A 19,037-nucleotide genomic window follows, 5' to 3' on the forward strand; every position below is an offset into this window, starting at 1 on the left:
CGAGGGGTCACAGTTTAAGGATAAAGGGGAAGCCTTTTGGGACCGAGATGTGGAAAAACTTCTTCACACAGAGAGTGGTGAATCTGTGGAATTCTCTGCCACAGGAAACAGTTGAGGCCGGTTAATTGGCTATACTTAAGAGGAAGTTTAGATATGGCCCTTGTGGCTAAAGGGATCAGGGGGTATGGAGAAAAAGCAGGTACAGGGTTCGGAGTTGGATGATCAGCCATGATTATACTGAATGGCGGTGCAGGCTCGAAGGGCCGAATGGCCTACTCCTACACCTATTTTCTATGTTTCTATGTTTTTATGAGCAGCCGGTGCATATCACAAGTCCTGGTTATGCGACCACTGACGCCAGGCAGACAATCTCTGAAGAGTATTGATAATGGCTGGGGTCACCCATCTTGTAAAGACACTGCCCAGAAGAAGGCAATGGCAAACCATTTCTCTAGAGAAGATTGCCAAGAACAATCACGGTCATGAGACCATGATCGCCCATGTCACATAACATGGCACATAATGATGATGTCATAGAACTTGGCAATTAATGATGATGTGTCACCGTGAACATTCAATCTATTTTTATATACGTATCTAAAATATTTATATTTGTTGTATTTGTTTTTATTATTGTTGTGTTCTTTATCTTTTGTGTTTTATCATATCCAGAGTAACAATTATTTTGTCCTCCTTATACTTCTATACAGGAAATGATAGTAAACAATCTTAAATCTTGAAATCATCCTATTTTGTTATAAAGTGTGATTACTGAGACAATACTACATCAAAATGCAAAGTTTAGGCATACACGCAGGCTTTAATAGTTTTCTCATTTTTGATATAGTGTATAACGTTTCATGGGTAAAGTTTTCACCTGCCTTGCTGATTTACAAGAGCAAAGTACAAGTGAAGCAGTGAATCCCAGAGAGAAAATAAACTTCTTACCATGGCAGCAGCCTTCCAAACTTCGTCCATTTGCTTCTGCTTATGAAAAACCCGACGGTTGGGTCAGTGATTGCATCCCAGGCTCGGCCAATGAAAAGGATGAAGGACGCGGATGAGGGGTCAAGCTGTGATGGAGGGAAATGTAGGTACATGATTATCCAAAAAGGACTATATTAAACTACTCAAACTGCACCAGAGGAAGTTCAGCTTAATGTATCGCTTAACTCAAGGGTTTGTGCTCTGGACACTTGAACAGTATCCAAATGTACCTAGTTCAAAAGTAAATTGATTATCAAGACTTGTATATATCATACGACCTTGAGATCTGTCTCCTTACAGGCAGCCACAAAACAAGAAACCCAAAAGAACCCATTTTTAAAAAATCCAACAAACACCCAAGGGGGGGGGGAGGGGAGAGAGAGGGAGAGAGAGGGAGGGAGAGGGAGGGAGAGGGAGGGAGAGGGAGGGAGAGGGAGGGAGAGGGAGGGAGAGGGAGGGAGAGGGAGGGAGAGGGAGGGAGAGGGAGGGAGAGGGAGGGAGAGGGAGGGAGAGGGAGGGAGAGGGAGGGAGGGGGAGGGAGGGGGAGGGAGGGGGAGGGAGGGGGAGAGAGGGGGAGAGAGGGGGAGAGAGGGGGAGAGAGGGGGAGAGAGGGGGAGAGAGAGGGAGAGAGGGAGAGAGGGAGAGAGGGAGAGAGGGAGAGAGGGAGAGAGGGAGAGAGGGAGAGAGGGAGAGAGGGAGAGAGGGAGAGAGGGAGAGAGGGAGAGAGGGAGAGAGGGAGAGAGGGAGAGAGGGAGAGAGAGAGAGAGAGAGAGAGAGAGAGAGAGAGAGAGAGAGAGAAAATCGTGCAAACAATAAAAGAGGGCAAACAGCATTCAGAATGAAAGTGAGCCCATGGACAGGGAATCGGGGCAGCTGGAGGAAACACGCATAAACGGGAAGCAGTGTGCAAACTTACTGTTGGACGATTCTGGATTTGGACCCTGAACTCTGATGTTCTGTGCTGTAAAAGTGTTGCACTAACTGCTAAGCTACCATGGCGCCTGAGGAATGGTCTTGCCCCTTTTATCCCTTTCCACAGAAGCTGCCTGACCTGCTGTGCTCCTCCAGCACTTCTGTATGTGCCACTCACCGTAAAGTTAACTTGAAAACTTTTTCCTGCTCCTCTTCACTAATTTTTTTCTAATGCAAATTTTCTTTTGTCGGGCATCCTTTGATGAAATTTGTTTGTTTGAATTCCTTGAAACCAATCGTCACGAAGCTGTTAATCCTCTTAGTAGCTAGCTCGAGCCAGTCTCAGCCTATTCCTACTTGGTTGAGTGTGCCTCTTGCAGAGACTTCCTGGACAGCAATCTGGAAAAACCTGCTCATTAGATCAGACCATTGGCGAATGACCATAATACAGTACTCCCAGTAAGTGGCCAGTTAAAACCAGCACAGACTGAAGATTAAACTTGGCATCTTCTTCATTGGGTGAAGTGGCTGCTCAGTGTGGCAGAGGTACGAGAGGAGTGGCATTGAGTGGCAGGAGGAGAAAATCTAGATCACATGGCTGACCCGTGGAATTCAAAGCAGAAATGACTGGAAACGCTCAGCAAGTCGGCAATATCCATAGAAAGAAAAATGGTTAATCTTCCCGGTCAGAGACCCTCCTTCAGAATTGGGGAAAAAAAAGGTTAATTTTCAGGTATAAAGTTCAGAGTAAATTTATTAGCAAAGTACATACATGTCACCACGTACAACCCCGAGATTCATTTAAGGCGGTAGCACCTTAACACCAGCTTCAACACACACACAAAGTGCCCGGGGAATCCAGCCCATCAGGCAGCACATACAGAGGGGAAATGAATAGTCAACGTTTCGGGCTGCCACCCTTTGTCAGCACGATCACTGGATGCAGGAGATTCTGATGCTGTCCAATGGTAAATACACAGAGGAAGAGAATAGATAAATGCTTATGATAATTAGAGATCAGGTGAGGCATTAAATGGCCATCTCCTGTATTAACTCATTGTTAAAGGTGTAGCCCAGCTACATCCTGGGTATCAATATCTCAGAAGGTCTGTCTTGGGCCTAACATCAATGCAGCTACAGAGAAGGCACGACAGCAGCTATACGTACTTCATTAGCGGTTTGAGGAAATTCGATATGACATCAGAGACGCTCGCAAATTTCTACGCATGTAACATGCATCACTGTCTGACATGGGGGGGGGGGGGTGGCCTACTGCACAGGATCGAAATAAGCTGCAGAGAGTTGTAAACTGAGTCAGCTCTATCATGGGCTCTGGCCTCTGTAGTATCCAGGGCATTTTCAAGGAGTGATGTCTCCAAAAGGCGGCATCGTCATTAAAGACCCCCATCACCCAGGACATGCCCTCTTTTGACTGCTACCATCAGGGAGGAGGTACAGAAGCCTGAAGGCACACACTCAACGATTCAGGAACAGCTTCTTTCCCTCTGCCATCCAATTTCTGAATGGACATTGAACCCATGAACACCACCTCACCACTTTTTAAATTTCTATTTCTGCTCTACTTATTTAATGTTAACTACTTAATACATATATACTTACTGCAATTCAGAGCCTTTTCCCCTCTATTATTATGTATTGCAATGTACCGCTGCCTCAAAGACAACAAATTTCACGACATATGCTGATGATATTAAACCTAATTCTGATTCCAAATGAACAATTCAGATCATGTCTGTTTTGCCATTTAATACCCTGGCTAGTTGGAGCCATCCCCTCAACACTATCCTGACAATAATGTTCCTCCATAGATGCTGCCTGGCCTGCCGGATTCCTGCAGCAGTTTCAGTGTGTTAATCCAAGTTTTCCAGCATCTGCAAAACCTCTGGTCTCTGTTAAAAATCAATCTGTTGTCCTGCTTTTCCAGTTTTGACCTGAGATGTTAGCTATTACTCTCTTCAGAAACACTGGCCGAGTTTTCCCAGTGAGTTCTGGATTTCAGATTATCAGTACCTGCAGTTTGCTTTTGATTTTCAGATACATACTGAGTGGCCAAGAGCCAATGAGTCTTGATAATTACTCCTTTCACTGAAATACCTTTGAATTTCCCATTGCGGAAGTAACTACACTTCTTCAGTGGAAGATAAGTATTTCTTAATTGTAGAGTTCTTTGCAACATGATAAACTCATGGGAATAAGTCACACAGGCAACTTCACTCTGCACGACCTGCAGTACCTTTTCAGCACAAGCATCTCAGAATTTTGCACATTAACGATACAAGTACTGGATATAATGAATTCCATATGAGTTCCAAAATTCAGCACAATCCGTCCAGTATTTACCATCAGCTCGTTTTCCATTTCCTTAGCGATGAAGAATACTAGGAGAGGAAGCCCTTCAAAACCATGCATGTGGAGCAAATCTTGTGAGGAAAATAACGTCCGTTAAGGACTCTGCCGCCGATGGTCCCAAGCCCAGCTGCGAAAGGAGCAGCTTTGGGCATGGGGCTAGCAACTCCATCGCGTAAAGACCCAGTGCTACAGAAGTGCCAACAGAAGCTCCAAAGACCCCAGTCCTGGGAGAGGAAGGATCTTCACCTAGAGGATGTATGAGGTCCTGTGGGTGAAAGCAGAGGCCGCAGGGTTGATCAACCTTTAGCTTACGACTGAGGCCTCCCAGAAGCTACCGTTGGTGGTCTATGCCACAGAAGGGTGATGGGCATGATAAGAACACACATACATTAATTAACTAATATATTACGGAATGGGCTGGACTCACCTGTGCGACATCCAACAGGTAAATTTGTAGGAAAAATCCAATGGCACATCCCGTTATCTGGTAGGGCGCTCCACCAATAGCATAACACAATTTATTACACACCGACAGATCCTTTCTCATTTCTCTCTGAAAACAAACAGTGAAATACGTTAGAAGAACAATTTTAGCTGACGTGTATTATCTGCTCTGTAAAAGTGGGCAACCTTCAACTCATTCGCTGACAACATCAGAAACTAACTTATTTCAACACCCGGGTCAGAATCCGGCTTCATATCACTGGCATACATGGTAAAATTTATTGTTTTGCAGCTGTAGTACAAAGCAATACATAATAATAAAAACTATAAACTACAGTAAGAAAACTATATAACCAAATTAAATGAACAGTGCAAAAAATGAAAATAGTGGAGGTAGTGGTGATGGATTCATTGTCCATTCAGAAATCTGCTAGGAGGGGATGAAGCTGGTCCTGAAATATTGAGTATGCGTCTTCAGGCTCCTGTACCACCTCCTTGCTGTTAGCAATGAGAAAGGGGCATATCCTAGGAGAAGGGGGTCCTTAATGATGGACGCCCCCTTTTTGAGGCATCGCCTTTTGATGGTGTCCTCATTGCTTACAACTTTCCGCAGCTTTTTACAATCCTGCGCAGTGACCCCACCGTACCAGATGGTGATGTAACCGGTTAGAATGCTCTGCACAGTACCTCCATTGGAATCTTTTGAGAGTCTTTGGTGACAGACCAAGTCTCCCCAAAATCATGATGAAATATAGCCAGTGTCGTAGTTTCTTTCTAATTGCATTGATATGTTGGGCCCAGGATAGATCTTCAGAGATGTTGATACCCAAGAACTTGAAACTGCTCACCCCTCGATGCGTGCATTCCCTCGACCCCCCTTCCTGAAGTCCACAATCACTCGGCCAGCTGATCCATCTATCTCCTGTACGCCTCCATGCGTCACCAGCAAATTTACAGATGATGTCTGAGCTGTGCCTAGCCACGCAGGTGTGGGTGTAGAGCAAGTGGAGCGATGGGCGAAGCACGCATCCTCAACGTGAATCAGTGTTCAGTGTCAGAGAGGAGGAGATGTTATCTCTGATCCACACCGACTGTTGCAGAGAGGAGGTACAGAGGCCCAGGCTTTGGAGCTCATTGATTGGAATCGAGGGCACGATTGCATTGATTGCTGAGCTGTAATCAATAAACAGCGACCTGATGTAGGTATTGCCATTGTCCAGCGATTCAAGGCCGAGTGGGGATTGCATCTGCTGTAGACCCATTGTGGCAATAGGCAAACTGCAACCGGTCCAGGTCCTTGTTTAGGCTGGAGTTGAATCTGGCCATGATTAACCTCTCGAAGCAGAAGATGAAAGTGCCGCTGGGCGATAGTCTTTGAAGCAGCTCACCCTGCTCTTCTTGGGCACTGGTATGTTCTGAAGCAGATGGGAGCCTCTGACTGTAACAGTGAGAGATTAAAAATGGCCTTGAACATTCCCGCCAGTTGGTTGGCACAGATTTTCAGTGTGCATAAAACCTTTGAACCTTTTTGATTAAAAAAGGCATTGAGCTCATCTGGGAGTGAAGCGTTGCAACTATTCATGATGTTAGGTTTTGCTTTGTAGGGAGTAATGGCCTGCAAACTCTGCCAGAACTGACATGCATCTGATTTTGTCTTTAACCTCAATCGGAATTGATTTTCGCTTTTAAAATAGCCTTCCGTAGGTTGTACCTGGACTTTCTGTCTGTTTGAAATAACCATCATCTTTCCATATTCTAACAGAATATATGCAAGAACAGCTACTGCTGAAAAATGCCCAACTCTAGCCTCTACTCCCTAAAGCAATTTATGCTTTACTATTTAAGAAAAACCAGGAATTTATTTAGTAATTCCAATAAAAAAAACTGTTAAAATGAAGTATTTCCTTATAATGTGTTGGTAATGGTCCTATGCAGTGGGACCACATGGATCACGAGGGTCTCTGAGTTTGATTCTCATTGTGTTCCAAGCCAGGTCATTGGATTGACCATTGACCTCAGCAACCACCTAGAGAACTATTGACACAAGAAAGTCTGCAGATGCTGGAAGTCCAAAGTAACACACACAAAATGCTGGAGGGACTCAGCAGGTCAGGCAGCATCGATACATACACATGCTGCCTGTTACACCGCCCGTGTGTAGGGCAGCAATGAAGGTCCTCCGTCTCTGGCGGTGCTCAGGGCTGCCTTCATCCTGCCAGTAGCTTCTTCTCGGTTTTCACTACCGTAAGTCATGCAAGTCCCGGGTGGAGACTCAGGAATACCGTCGCACTCAGGTGTAGAAGGATTCTTCATTGCTGTTTCTGTAACAATTACTGGTCAGGTTTGTTGAACCCCTGAATCTGAAGGACCAGTGGACCACTCTTAGTCTGGCCTCTCCACTTTAACCTGTGACCCTGCCAATAGCCAAAGCAAAAAGCCCTGACCCCAGCCAACATAGCTCTCCGGGTCAATGAGGCACGCAAGCCTCCAAACCATTACTAGGTTGTGGTCCTCCTAGAGGAGGCAGTGCCTATGGAAATAACTAAACTGTTGACATTTCAGGCTGAAAACCTGCTTCCCGAAACTTCGACTGTTTGTTCTTTTTCATAGATGTTGCCTGCCCTGCTGAGTTCCTCTACCATTTTGCGTGTGTTGCTTTGGACAGAGAACTAGCTTTGTTGGTGAGGGGTGTGGGAATTGGGAGGAGGAAAACTTTCTGTTCTCAGCCACCACTTAATCACCTGTGTAGACATGTTTACTTGGAAGAACGAGCTTAGCGTCTACAATGAGGTTCTCATGACTGAGTAGCTTGTTAGCATATATATAAAAAAAATTTGCAGAGGCCAAGTATTAGAGGGTGCATGGGTTTGACAAAGTTGGCAATTCTTTCTACTTTTGGAAGACACAAATAATACAAGTACCAAGTGGAATTCACACACACACACACACACACACACACACACACACACACACACACACACACACACACACACACACACACACACACACACACACACACACACACACACACACACACACACACACACACACACACACACACACACACACACACACACACACACACACACACACAAAAAGAAAACTGCCAGCACCCTAGTATGAGATAGAACTACCATTCAGTGAAATAGACAAATCACTTACGTTGATGAACTTCCCATTTTTAAGAGAAATGCTCCAGGAAAAATATGTAAAAAGAGGGCATATGCAACTCAATACAGTCACACGAAAAATATGCAATCCTCAGTCACGCTAAATGACATAGCCAATGAATTTTGAAAACGTGCAACTTTAAATTTTAAATTTGAATGATCTTTTGGAATATCATAGGCAATATTGGCCCCACACACACAGCATTAATTAGAAAATATTCTAATCACAGTCTAATGCTCCCACTAAAGTAAAGTTCATGATTAGGTATATCTTCAGATCACAATACATGCCCTCTTCTCACTGCTACCATCAAGGAGGTGATACAGGAGCCTGAAGACACACACTCAATATTTCAAGAACACCCTCTTCTCCTCTACCGTCAGATTCTGAAGGGAGAATGAATCCACTACCTCACTACTTTTGTTCTGCTCTCTTTGCACTAATTTATTTTCTCCATACTTCATTTTTTATTAATTATTATGCATTGCAATGTATTGCTGCTGCAAATTTCACAACGTGTGCCAGTGATATTAAACCTGATTCTAGATGACCTGAAAATTGCCGACTCAATTCTCAGTTTGTTTTTCTTACAATAAAATAATAAATTGTATCAGTGAGTCTGGATAACAAAGTTTACAGTACTTGATCTAGAATTTGTAATGGAATGCAGAAAAACAGCAGAATTTCAGCATCCATTGGGTAGCACTTGCTGAAAAATCAACCTATCCCCCAATATTCACAGACTCCATTTCATGATCAAATGAGACAGACAGACAGACATACTTTATTGATCCCGAGGGAAATTGGGTTTCGTTACCATCAGACCAACCAAGAATAGTGAAGAAATATAGAAATATAAAACCATAAATAATTAAATAATAATAATAAGTTAATCATGCCAAGTGGAATTAAGTCCAGGACCAGCCTATTGGCACAGGGTGTCTGACACTCCGAGGGAGGAGTTGTAAAGTTTGATGGCTACAGGTAGGAATGATTTCCTATGACGCTCAGTGTTGCATCTCGGTGGAATGAGTCTCTGGCTGAATGTACTCCTGTGCCTAACCAGTACATTATGGAGTGGATGGGAGACATTGTCCAAGATGGCATGCAACTTGAACAGCATCCACTTTTCAGACACCACCGTCAGAGAGTCCAGTTCCACCCCCACAACATCACTGGCCTTACAAATAAGTTTGTTGATTCTGTTGGTGTCTGCTACCCTCAGCCTGCTGCCCCAGCACACAACAGCAAACATGATAGCACTGGCCACCACAGCCTCTTAGAGCAAAGCACTGTATCAAGTCAAGTTTATTGTCATTTAACTATGTACATGTATACTGTCAAATGAGACAACATTTCTCCGGGCCAAGATGTAAAGCACAGTAGCACACGTAACACACAATAACTTTGGAAAGTAAGTTTAAATCTGCAAATGAATTATGCAGAGATACACAAAGTAACGTGCATAAATGAGATATTGTAGGGTACAGTGCAAGTTATCCAGTGACACTTTCAAATGCGATGTGGCGGGGAGTTCAGAAGACTAACGGCCGGGTGGAAGGAGCTGTTTTCCACCCTGACTGCGGGTGTCTTATAGGTCAGAGATCAACGTCACAGTAATGCACCACAGGGCAGACCAATCGATGGACCGAATGGCCCACTATGTTTCCAGCACAATTACGGTGAACAAAAATAACAGGGATTCTGTCCCTTGCACTCATTAAATTGTACTGAGGCTGGAATCCTATAGTTGTACTTCCGTGAACCCTAACTCCAGGAGGCAGACTAAGACTTTCTGAATTTAGGCAGTCATATTGTAAATTATTTTTTTAAATAAAAAAGTGCATACAGAACATTCCAGGAAACGAAATGGTATAACTGCCTTGGGGGTTTAACCACAAATGCAACTTTGTGCTCTGGTTTTGATCGGCTCAAGTCTCCAACAGTGGTAGCCTGAACTACTGAAAGTAAATAATGAGTTACTCCAAGGCGTTGAATTCCAAATTGCCCAGACTCTGGAACAGACAGACCCCCCCCTCCCCAACCTTCCCACAGCCAATAGACTGGAAGGAAGTGCCTGTCTTGAAGCCAACAACATTATATGGAGAGTCAAAATCCCCTTTTGCTACCTCGGATCCGGAAACAACACAATCGCTGATTTATAGCGTTTCCCGGAGCTTTTCAATAACTTAGCAACTTCTAAGTTTTTGAAGGGCTCGGAGAATCTGTATCCGGTCCTGAAGACGTGTCTCCATTGAATTCTGCGCAGCTGTTTCTGTTTAAGGCTGACAATTTCACTCACACTTCCTTCGCGCGGGTTGACACCGCTCACACAATGATCGATAATCGCTTTCAAATCATAAATGAGCGAGGGGTGGGGGCGAGGGAGGTGTCCCAGGTGGTTACACAAGGTGAGAGTGACCTTGGTGGGCAAGTTGGGGGGGAGGTATCCCAGCTCGGTGGTTTGGGGGGGGGGGGGAAGAAGGCCTAGGGCAAGTGAGGGAGACACGGAAGGTGTTCTAAGCATGTCAGAGAGTGGAGGGGGCAGATTGAAGAGAGAAGACAGGTGCGTGAACTGAGGGTTCAGATTCGGGATAGGAGGGCGAGATGGGGGTGGGGGCAAGAGAGTCAGGGGTAGACCTCGGGTGGGTTGGCGAAGATCTGGGAATGAGAAGAGGGGAGCGGGTTGCCCAGGCTGGCTGAGGGTCGCGTTAGAGGATGCCCCTGGTTGTCCCGGTGGGGTGAGGAGCCCTGGATGGGTGATGGACGGGATCGAGACGGCCCCACTCGGACCTCAAGCGACCGGTCAGTGAACAGTCAGCCCCCGGCCAGGGAATTCCTCTCTGGGCATTTCCTCAAGTGAGTCAATTAAAGAACCAAGCGGCGGCAAATCCCGAGACTTCCACCAGCGGCCGGGGGGTGGGGGTGGACTTTGGACAAACGCAGCTTAGGCTGTCTTGAGAGTCTGCACCACTCGGCTCGGCCTCCCTGACCCGCTCTCCGAACACAATCCCCACCGGAGAAACTCTGCGACCGGAGCTTGGAGAGGAAATCATGCCATGTGGAACGCGAACCAGATGACAATTCTACCCCCACCCCCCCCCTTTTATTTCAATGCAAGTAATCTACCAGGAGAAAAGTTACTTTCAGCACAGTTTGTTTTAAATGGGAAACTGCCCTCACGCCGCGGGTCAGCGTTTAAAGACTGCCTACGGGGAGGTGTATTGTGAATAAAGCTGGCTCCAGTTACCTGTTTCAGCGTCCGGTCATCGGGCGTTATTGCCCTGGGCTGGAGGAAGCCCGCCGCCGTGCTGTAAGTGTCGCCGCCTTCTCCCCTGGCCATAGTCAGAGTGCCCAACTCGTCATGGTAAACTCGGTGAATGAACGAGTTATGACTTTCCTTTCCCGCCCATCGATTTTGTGGGGAGGCCGCATAGCAATGTGGGTGTGACTATGACTGTTGCTCAGACGGAAGCGATTTTAGCGGAGTTGGGGGGGATGCGCGTCTGGCTGGCAATTGAGTCTTGTTCGTAGCTGATAAACGTTGTAAGGTCGCTTGGCAGTCTGGAGGGGGTTAAGGCAGGGCAATCGTGATGGCTGAGAGGCGGTGACCCGAGTTCAAAACGACAAAACTCCGGGTTTAAAAATGAATGGGTGTGGTAAGGGGAGTGAACTTGCGAATGCGTTTATCTCCCAGTCTCATCCCGTGGTCTGGCATCTTTGTCCCGGAATTTCAGAACGCCGCCTGACACAGTAGGTTATTAGGCAACGGCTCGTGTTTGAACACCGTTGCCAGAGCTAAAGCCTGAATTGGAACACATGCGGCCGATGTTCAGCAGCATCTGTGAAACGGCTCGGGCCGATCACCGCCTGCTTTGCGCAAGGAATTATCAATGAGTAGAGTTGGGGTTCCAAGTCTATTGTTCCCTAAAAGTGACATCACGGGTCAACCAGGGATATGGCATTGATCAGGGCACAGGATATAAAGTACTGGCTTGGCACGCTTGGAATATTGTGTACAACTCTAAATTGGCTTTTAAAAAGGGCACTATGTAGGAAGGATGAGATTGCACTGGAGAGCAGTGCAGAAGAGATTAATTCGGGCACTGCCTGGCCTAATGGACTTTAGTTATGGGGAGAAATTGGCTAGGTTCACCCCCCCCCCCCACCCCGGGGGCAAAGGAGGCTGAAAGGTGACCTGGGACACAAGGAAGTCTGCAGATGCTGGAAATCCGAAGCAACGCACAGAAAATGCTGGAGGAACTCTCCAAGTCGGGTCGCATCTATGGAAAAGAGTAAACAGTCGAGGTTTCGGGCTGAGACCCTTCTTCAGGGTTGAGAAGGGGGAAGATACTAGAAAAGAAAAGGTGGGGGAGGGGAGGACACTATCTGGAAGGTGATTGGGTAGGAAAGGTGAAGGGCTGCAGATGGGCAAAGCATAGAAGGATGTGGGGAAAATGTGATTAGTGTGGTTGAGGGTAAAGTTCAGCGTGGCTACTGTGGGCTGAAGGGCCTGTTTGTGTTCTGTACAATTCTCTGACTGTTCTAGCCTCTATAACCGTGTGCAACCAGAACACAATACAGGCCCTATGGCTCACAATGACCTCTTAGCCCACACTAAGATCAAATCCAACCCTACCCTCCTACATCGTCCCCCGTTTTGCTATCATCCACGTGCCTATCCAAGAGTTTCTCAAATGTCCTTAATGCATCTTCAAGACTTCTTCAAACAGTGGTGGCATCCGTCATTAAGGAGCCCCCCCCCTCCCCATCACCCAGGTCATGCCCTCTTCTCATTGCTACCATCAGGAAGGAGGTACAGAAGCCCGAAGGTGCACACTCAATGATTCAGGAACAGCTTCTTCCCCTCTGCCATCTGATTTCTGAATGGTCTTTGAATCCATGAATGCTACCTCACTTTTTTTTTGGAAATTTCTGTTTTTGCACCACTTACTTAATGTAACTATTTAATATATACTTTAATATTTAAAATATACTGCACTGCTGCTGCAAAGGCAACAAATTTCATGATACATGTTGGTGATATTAAACCTGATTCTGATGTGTCTCTTCCATGCCCCTACACCCTCTGTTTTAAAAAGAAAACACTTCTGACATCTTTCCCATATACTTCTCTCCAAATTATGCCACCTCATATTAGGCTTTTCTACTCCAGGAAAAATTCTCTGGCTAGCCACTCAATCTATGCATCTTACCTTGTACACCTCTTTCAAGTAGATTCTCATCCTCCTTCACTCCAAAGAGAAAAGCCCCAGCTCACCCGATAAGATATCTCCCTGCACCCCCCAATCCAGGCAGCATCCTGGTAAATCTCCTCTACACCCTCTCTAAAGCTTTCACATCCTTCCTATAATGAGGTGGCCAGAACTGAACACAATGCTCGAAGTGTGATCTAACCATGGTTTTTTTGAACAATTTATGGTGTTTACACAGCAAAGTCTGCACAAACAGCAGGAGAGGTCAGAATTAAAGGTGGGTCGCTGGAGCATTACCTTGTGGGTCTTGAATTCAACCTGCAGTTGTGAAATGTTTATTGACCTCCTGAATGATTCCAGCATTTTCTCTTCTGTAAATCATGTTCATCTGTATTTAAGTAGAAATACCAAAGTTTTCAAAATTAGAAGTTTGCAAAGAATCACCGACATTCATGCTTGCCTTATTTGTTCTGGATTCAAGGTCATTTTTTATGGCTTGCATAAAAATACATATTGGAAATGAAGAAAAATCAGCTGTTTGTCTAATAGCGTACAAAGGGTTCAGACCATAGAAAATAAGTTTAATTTTGTAGTCTGGATAAGCACACCAGAAATGTTGCTTAAGTAGAAAAAACTTCCCAATTTTACTTGAGTTAATGGAAACAAACCAGTATATAAGTCATTTTGGTCAGCATGTTAATAAATTTTATTTTGATGCTTATAGATTCTATAAGCTTAAGGTTTATAGGCAAAGCATTAAAAAAAATACTGGATGCCCCTCAGAAAGAAATGCATAAACTTTAGATCCGGTCCATCAAAAATGATGAATTATAATTGAATGTCATGAATACAAGGAGGGGACTGAGTCAGGTAAAAGGATCTAAGCAAAAGGTATGCAGAGACAATGAGCCCAAATAATAACTGCATATTTTAATTTTCAATTTTGGTGAATTTGGAGAGCTGCTGTAGGTCATGAATTGTGATGTAGTTTACTTCCTCTTTGTTTTTAAACAATGCAGTAAAACTTTAAAAATCCCAGCAGAAAGTAAAGTTATGCAAATTAGATTGGCACTATAGTGCAGCTACTGAACATTCTGCTTCAAAGCTGCAGCAGCCCACGTTTAATTCTGACCTCTCCTGCTGTTTGTGCAGATTTTGCATATTTTTGCTGAGACGCCATACATTTTCCTTGGGTGCTCCAGTTACATCTCACTTCCCAAAGTCATGTAGACTCTCAGGTTAAATGGCCTCTAAATTATCCCTGGCACGCTGGTGAGTGGTGGAATCTGGGAGAGGCTTGATGGGAATCTGGGAAGGATAGGATGTTGTGAAAATTAGTGGGCTTTGGGATTGCTGTGTAAACAGTGTAAATTGTTCTATGCTGTTAGGAAATACAGCATATGCCTTTTAAAAAGAAATTAATTAAAAAGAATTAACTAATCTGTATGAATATAGGGTAAGGAGTCTTTATATGCAATTTAGTATAATGTATTGATACATATATTGTACTCTGTATTCTTATATGTAAATTAAAAATATTGGAAAGAAAAATAAATACTCAAATAAAGTTTGTTCTGATCTATACAGAATTCAAATGTGTTTCTTAATATTTTGTTACTAATCAGGTCTGACCTGAATAAAGTGCAATTTTTATTAGAATTGTCTTCTACACCCAATGTGTTGCTAAACGTGATAGTTTTATATATACTTTGGGTGGGTTCCCTGAGCAAACTGTCCAGATCATCTGGCAGAATACCGCATTGCCTGAACCCACCAACTGGCCACTGAGACCTCGCTTGGCTGGTGGTAAGAGGGGCCCTCGTGATTCCTGTTCTTCCTGTACAGAGGAAATATCATCTCCAATGCATGCTGCCCTTGGGATGGCTGTGGAGGAGAAGAGATGGTTGCCCACCAATTTACAGACCAACCTTCCCTCTAATTCCTTTTTTCCACAGTTGTGCAGACCAAACATGAAATTTTTACATGGCCCAAAAACTACGAGGCACCTTAAATGTGTTTTTTTTGTAATATGCATACTATGAATATTTAGAATGAAAATGGTGTTAGTGTTCGAGGAGTGGCGGTTTATTAACACTGAGCTACCGACTTCCATTCTGTGTCTAGTGTTACAATTTGTAACAGCATGGCAACTTGAAACATTAACAATGTAAGTACGTTGAAGTTCTAAAATGTTTCAAGGAAAAAGTTGTGGTATGTTTTCATTTAGAAAATTTATGGATTATATTCATCAATACAATTAATTATGGGGTATTTCATAATTATATAACAGATTTAAAAACTATATTAGCATAATTTCAAAATTATATTAACATTATAAAAAATAAAATCCCTTTTCCATTGGCAACAAAAGGCTACATGCGTGGGAGCATTTCGGTAACTGCGTGGCCGTGCACCCTCGCTGCTTAGAGGGAGCAGCGTTGCAGACCGTGGATTTGCTGAACGGGTGTGAAGAGTCCTTCTCTCGGTTCACCCCCAGCAACTGTATGGTAGAGGACTCTCTGATCTATGGGCTGTCGCCGGGTGGCACAATCCAGGCTGTAGGAGTATGGCTGAGGGGCGCACTGAAGCTTGGGGCAGCCACTGCAAAGCTCTCTGTGGAGAAGGCCCACAGATTTGGCTCTTTCAGCTACTACTGTGGAGGTGCTGAGTTAGAAGGGAAAGCCCCTTGAATGTTCAAATGGTGCGTCATCCCTGGGGGTGGGGGTTGGCACAAATGTGGCAATAGTGCTATGTTTTTTTTAATAAATGTTCTGCGGATTTTAATTAGCACAATCAAGACTTGCCTCCTAAATTGCTGCATTTGTTAAATATATGTGTGGTCTTGCGTTCCTCATACAGACCAGGAAAGGTTGCATATATTGTGTGGTCTTGTATTGGCACATTTTCCTTGGTCTCTTTGGGGCAATAAAAGAAAATTAAGGGGGGGGGATAGTTATTGCAGATGGTTTCCAGTTGGAGAATATTGTGTAACATAGCAATTGGGCTTCGATTCCCACTGATGGTAAAGAGTTTCTACGTTCTCACCATGACAGCGGGGGTTTCCTCCAGGTGCTCTGGTTTCCTCCCACGTTCCAAAGACGTGCCAGTTAGGGTTAGTGAGTTGCATGCGTGCCATATAGGTGCTGGAAGCCAGCAATACTGCCAGACTTCCCCCAGCAGAATTCTCGGACTGACTGTGGTGGTTGTTGACACCAAATGATGTGTTTCACTGCACGTTTCAATGTAGATAATGACAAATCTCTGCATTGTGTAATTACATTCATTGTAATTGATGTACAATCATGGCTAATGTGAGGATGACATATGGAGGTTGTGCTGTCATTTAATCTCTGGGCGAAGTATTTAAGGTTGGCTGCTCCGTTTTTTTGACATCTTCAAATCAAATCAAATTCAAGTTTAATTATCATTCAACTGTACGTGAATTCAGCCGAATAAACAGTGTTCCTCTGGGGCCAAGGAGCAAAAATAACCACAGCACATGAATCAAAATAGCAGGCCAAAAACAAAACAAAACAAAACACATAGTCACACAAAAAAAGTAACAAAAAACATTACTGTTTTTTTTTCAAATGAATTATTGTCTTGTGCCTTTTTCACTAAGTGGTATTAGTGTCATTTACATTTGAACAGGAATAAGAAGGGTTAGTTACCCAGATTTCCATTATTTCTCCAGAATGAGCCAGGAAGTTCAAGTTCAAACTCGTTTAATTGTCAGTCAACTATACATGAATACTCATGAATAACAACTAAATGAAACAGTGTTTCTCTGGGGACAAGATGCAAAACACAGTACCGACAGTCATACACAGTACGGGGCACATATATGATACCAGCAGAATACAGTCACACAAAACCAAGACCCTGAGTCCAGCTGTCTGGTTGAAGTCTGAAATTGCACTGGGAAGTTCCCAGTGCCAAGATCGACGTGGATGCATTTCGTAGGAATATTGAAGTTTCACTCACTGGAGTTCAACATCTTGTATAACTGGATTTCTGAGTGAGGGTGTGACTAATCCTCATTCTGCCTACTTTATGTCTCTTCTGATTGTTTCAGATGTGCTGCGGTCGATGTAAGGTGCTTCTGGTTGTGATAGATAAACTGTAAATAAGCAAGAAACTGGAAAGTCAAGTCAAGTTTGCTGTCATTTAACTATATACATGAAACCATCAATCAAGGTAAGGTTTCTCTGGACCCAGATGTAAAACAGATAACACACAATAACTTAGGAAAGTAAGAAATAAATCTACAAATGAATTACGCATAGATAAGCAAAGTGAAGTGGATAAATTAAATATTGTAGGGTACAGTACAATTTTCTGGTGACACTTCAGATGTGATGCAGCAGGGAGTTCAGAAGGCTGATGGCCCTAGGGAAGAAGCTTTTTCCCATCCTGACCATTCTTGTCTTTATGCATCGGAGTTTCCTGCCTGATGGTAGAAAGTCAAAGAGGATGCTGGATGGAGGGGTGGGATCCTTAATAATGCCAAGGGCCCTGTGTACGCAGCATCCTGATGTACGTTCCCGATGGTCGGAAGGGAGACTTCTTCGATCCTCTCGGTCGTTCTTACAGTCCAATGCTCGGCTGCTCCCCTACCAGATGGAGATGCAGCTTGTCAGGATGCTCTCAATGTTGCTCCTGTAAAATTCAGTTAAGATGGGTGGGGGAGGAGGGAGAGTCTCGTGTACCTCAGTCTCCTTCAGAAGTGGAGACACTGCTGTGCCTTCTTATTCAGGGAGGTGATACTGAGGGACCAGGTGAGGTCATCTTGTTAAGTCAGATAGTGACTGAATCCACAGATGTGTTATTTCACCAAACATCTTTAGGCCACCTTTTGAATTAGTTCCCATGGTCCTGTTAGAGACCATTGGTTCAGAATTTTGTTACTTGGAAAAATGACTGCAGCATTTGTACCTGCAAATTTGAATTGGTTTCATCATCTGTCTTAAAGTTATTGATCAGGAAGAATAGTTAACATTTTTCACACAGGGATTTTCATTTTTATTAGTTCAAAACTTACAATAACTCTTCTAAACTCATTTGGTTAAAAGTGGACTCCTAGGTGGCCTGACAATGCAGAGTGAACGTCTATGATGCTTGTTAGAACATAGAACCATGGAGCACAGAACACAACAGCACAGTCCCTTTGGTGCATGATGTTGTGCCGATCTTTTAACCTGCTCCAGGATCAATCTAATACTTCCCTCCTACATAGCTCTCCTGGGGTGTATGAGGTGACCAGGGAGGGGTAGCACCTCTGGTGAAGGGGCTGGTCATGTCCATTCCAGGGCAGCTCACCCACCTTTGGTCCCCACCGGACACCCAGCTCTCACCTGTGGCTGCAGGTAGCTGTTTGCATGCCACAGCGGCCACACCCCGGTACACCGCTTCGACAGGTGAGGGCAAGCCTGGCTCAGCATGCAAAGTCAGCTTTGGCGGACTAGGAGGATGAGGACTGCAGCGTGATCCAACGGCCAGGTGGGCAGCACTGCAGCGCTTCGTGGAGAGCGAAGGACGTGACAGGGCACAGAAGATGTCACGGTCAAGACCCCAGTTTGTTACGCGTGTTCATACCCCCTGGACTTCCAAGGTCGAGAGAGTGGAGCTGCCCCAGTGTAAACTTTTTTGTTAAGGCTGGCAGGATTATCATTATCTTAAGGAACTATATCACATGATTAGCTATGTGCCTCGTTTCAGGCTCAATTAAATGTGAATTAACACTAAAGTATGTTTCACTTGGTAATTATGGTTAAGTGAGTTATGTAATACTCCACAATACAATACAAAGTGAACCTGAAGTCATTACAATGCTGTACTCAGTAAGCAATGCCTTGCTAGTCTTTCGTAAACAGCCTGGAATTACGGTTCATCTGCACTGGACTTCGAGGTGAGGGGTCCCAGGTTCGAATCCGGCCG

At 44.4% G+C, this 19,037-nt stretch overlaps 1 protein-coding gene across 1 annotated transcript in view; it reads right to left on the reverse strand.

The window, feature by feature from the left end:
- Positions 1-11,510, reverse strand: part of LOC140719703 (sodium-dependent lysophosphatidylcholine symporter 1-like) — a 71,273-nt gene extending 59,763 nt beyond the window's left edge. The window contains exons 1-3 of the mRNA XM_073034511.1: positions 11,135-11,510; positions 4,697-4,822; positions 949-1,073 (exon numbers count right to left, since the gene is read on the reverse strand). Coding sequence (XP_072890612.1) covers positions 949-1,073; positions 4,697-4,822; positions 11,135-11,227 — 344 coding nt within the window. The 5' untranslated portion in view covers positions 11,228-11,510. The remainder of the gene's footprint in view (positions 1-948; positions 1,074-4,696; positions 4,823-11,134) is intronic.
- Positions 11,511-19,037: the final 7,527 nt, after the last annotated feature.

This window comes from Hemitrygon akajei, chromosome 32 (assembly GCF_048418815.1).
Source record: "Hemitrygon akajei chromosome 32, sHemAka1.3, whole genome shotgun sequence".
NCBI lineage: Eukaryota > Metazoa > Chordata > Chondrichthyes > Myliobatiformes > Dasyatidae > Hemitrygon > Hemitrygon akajei.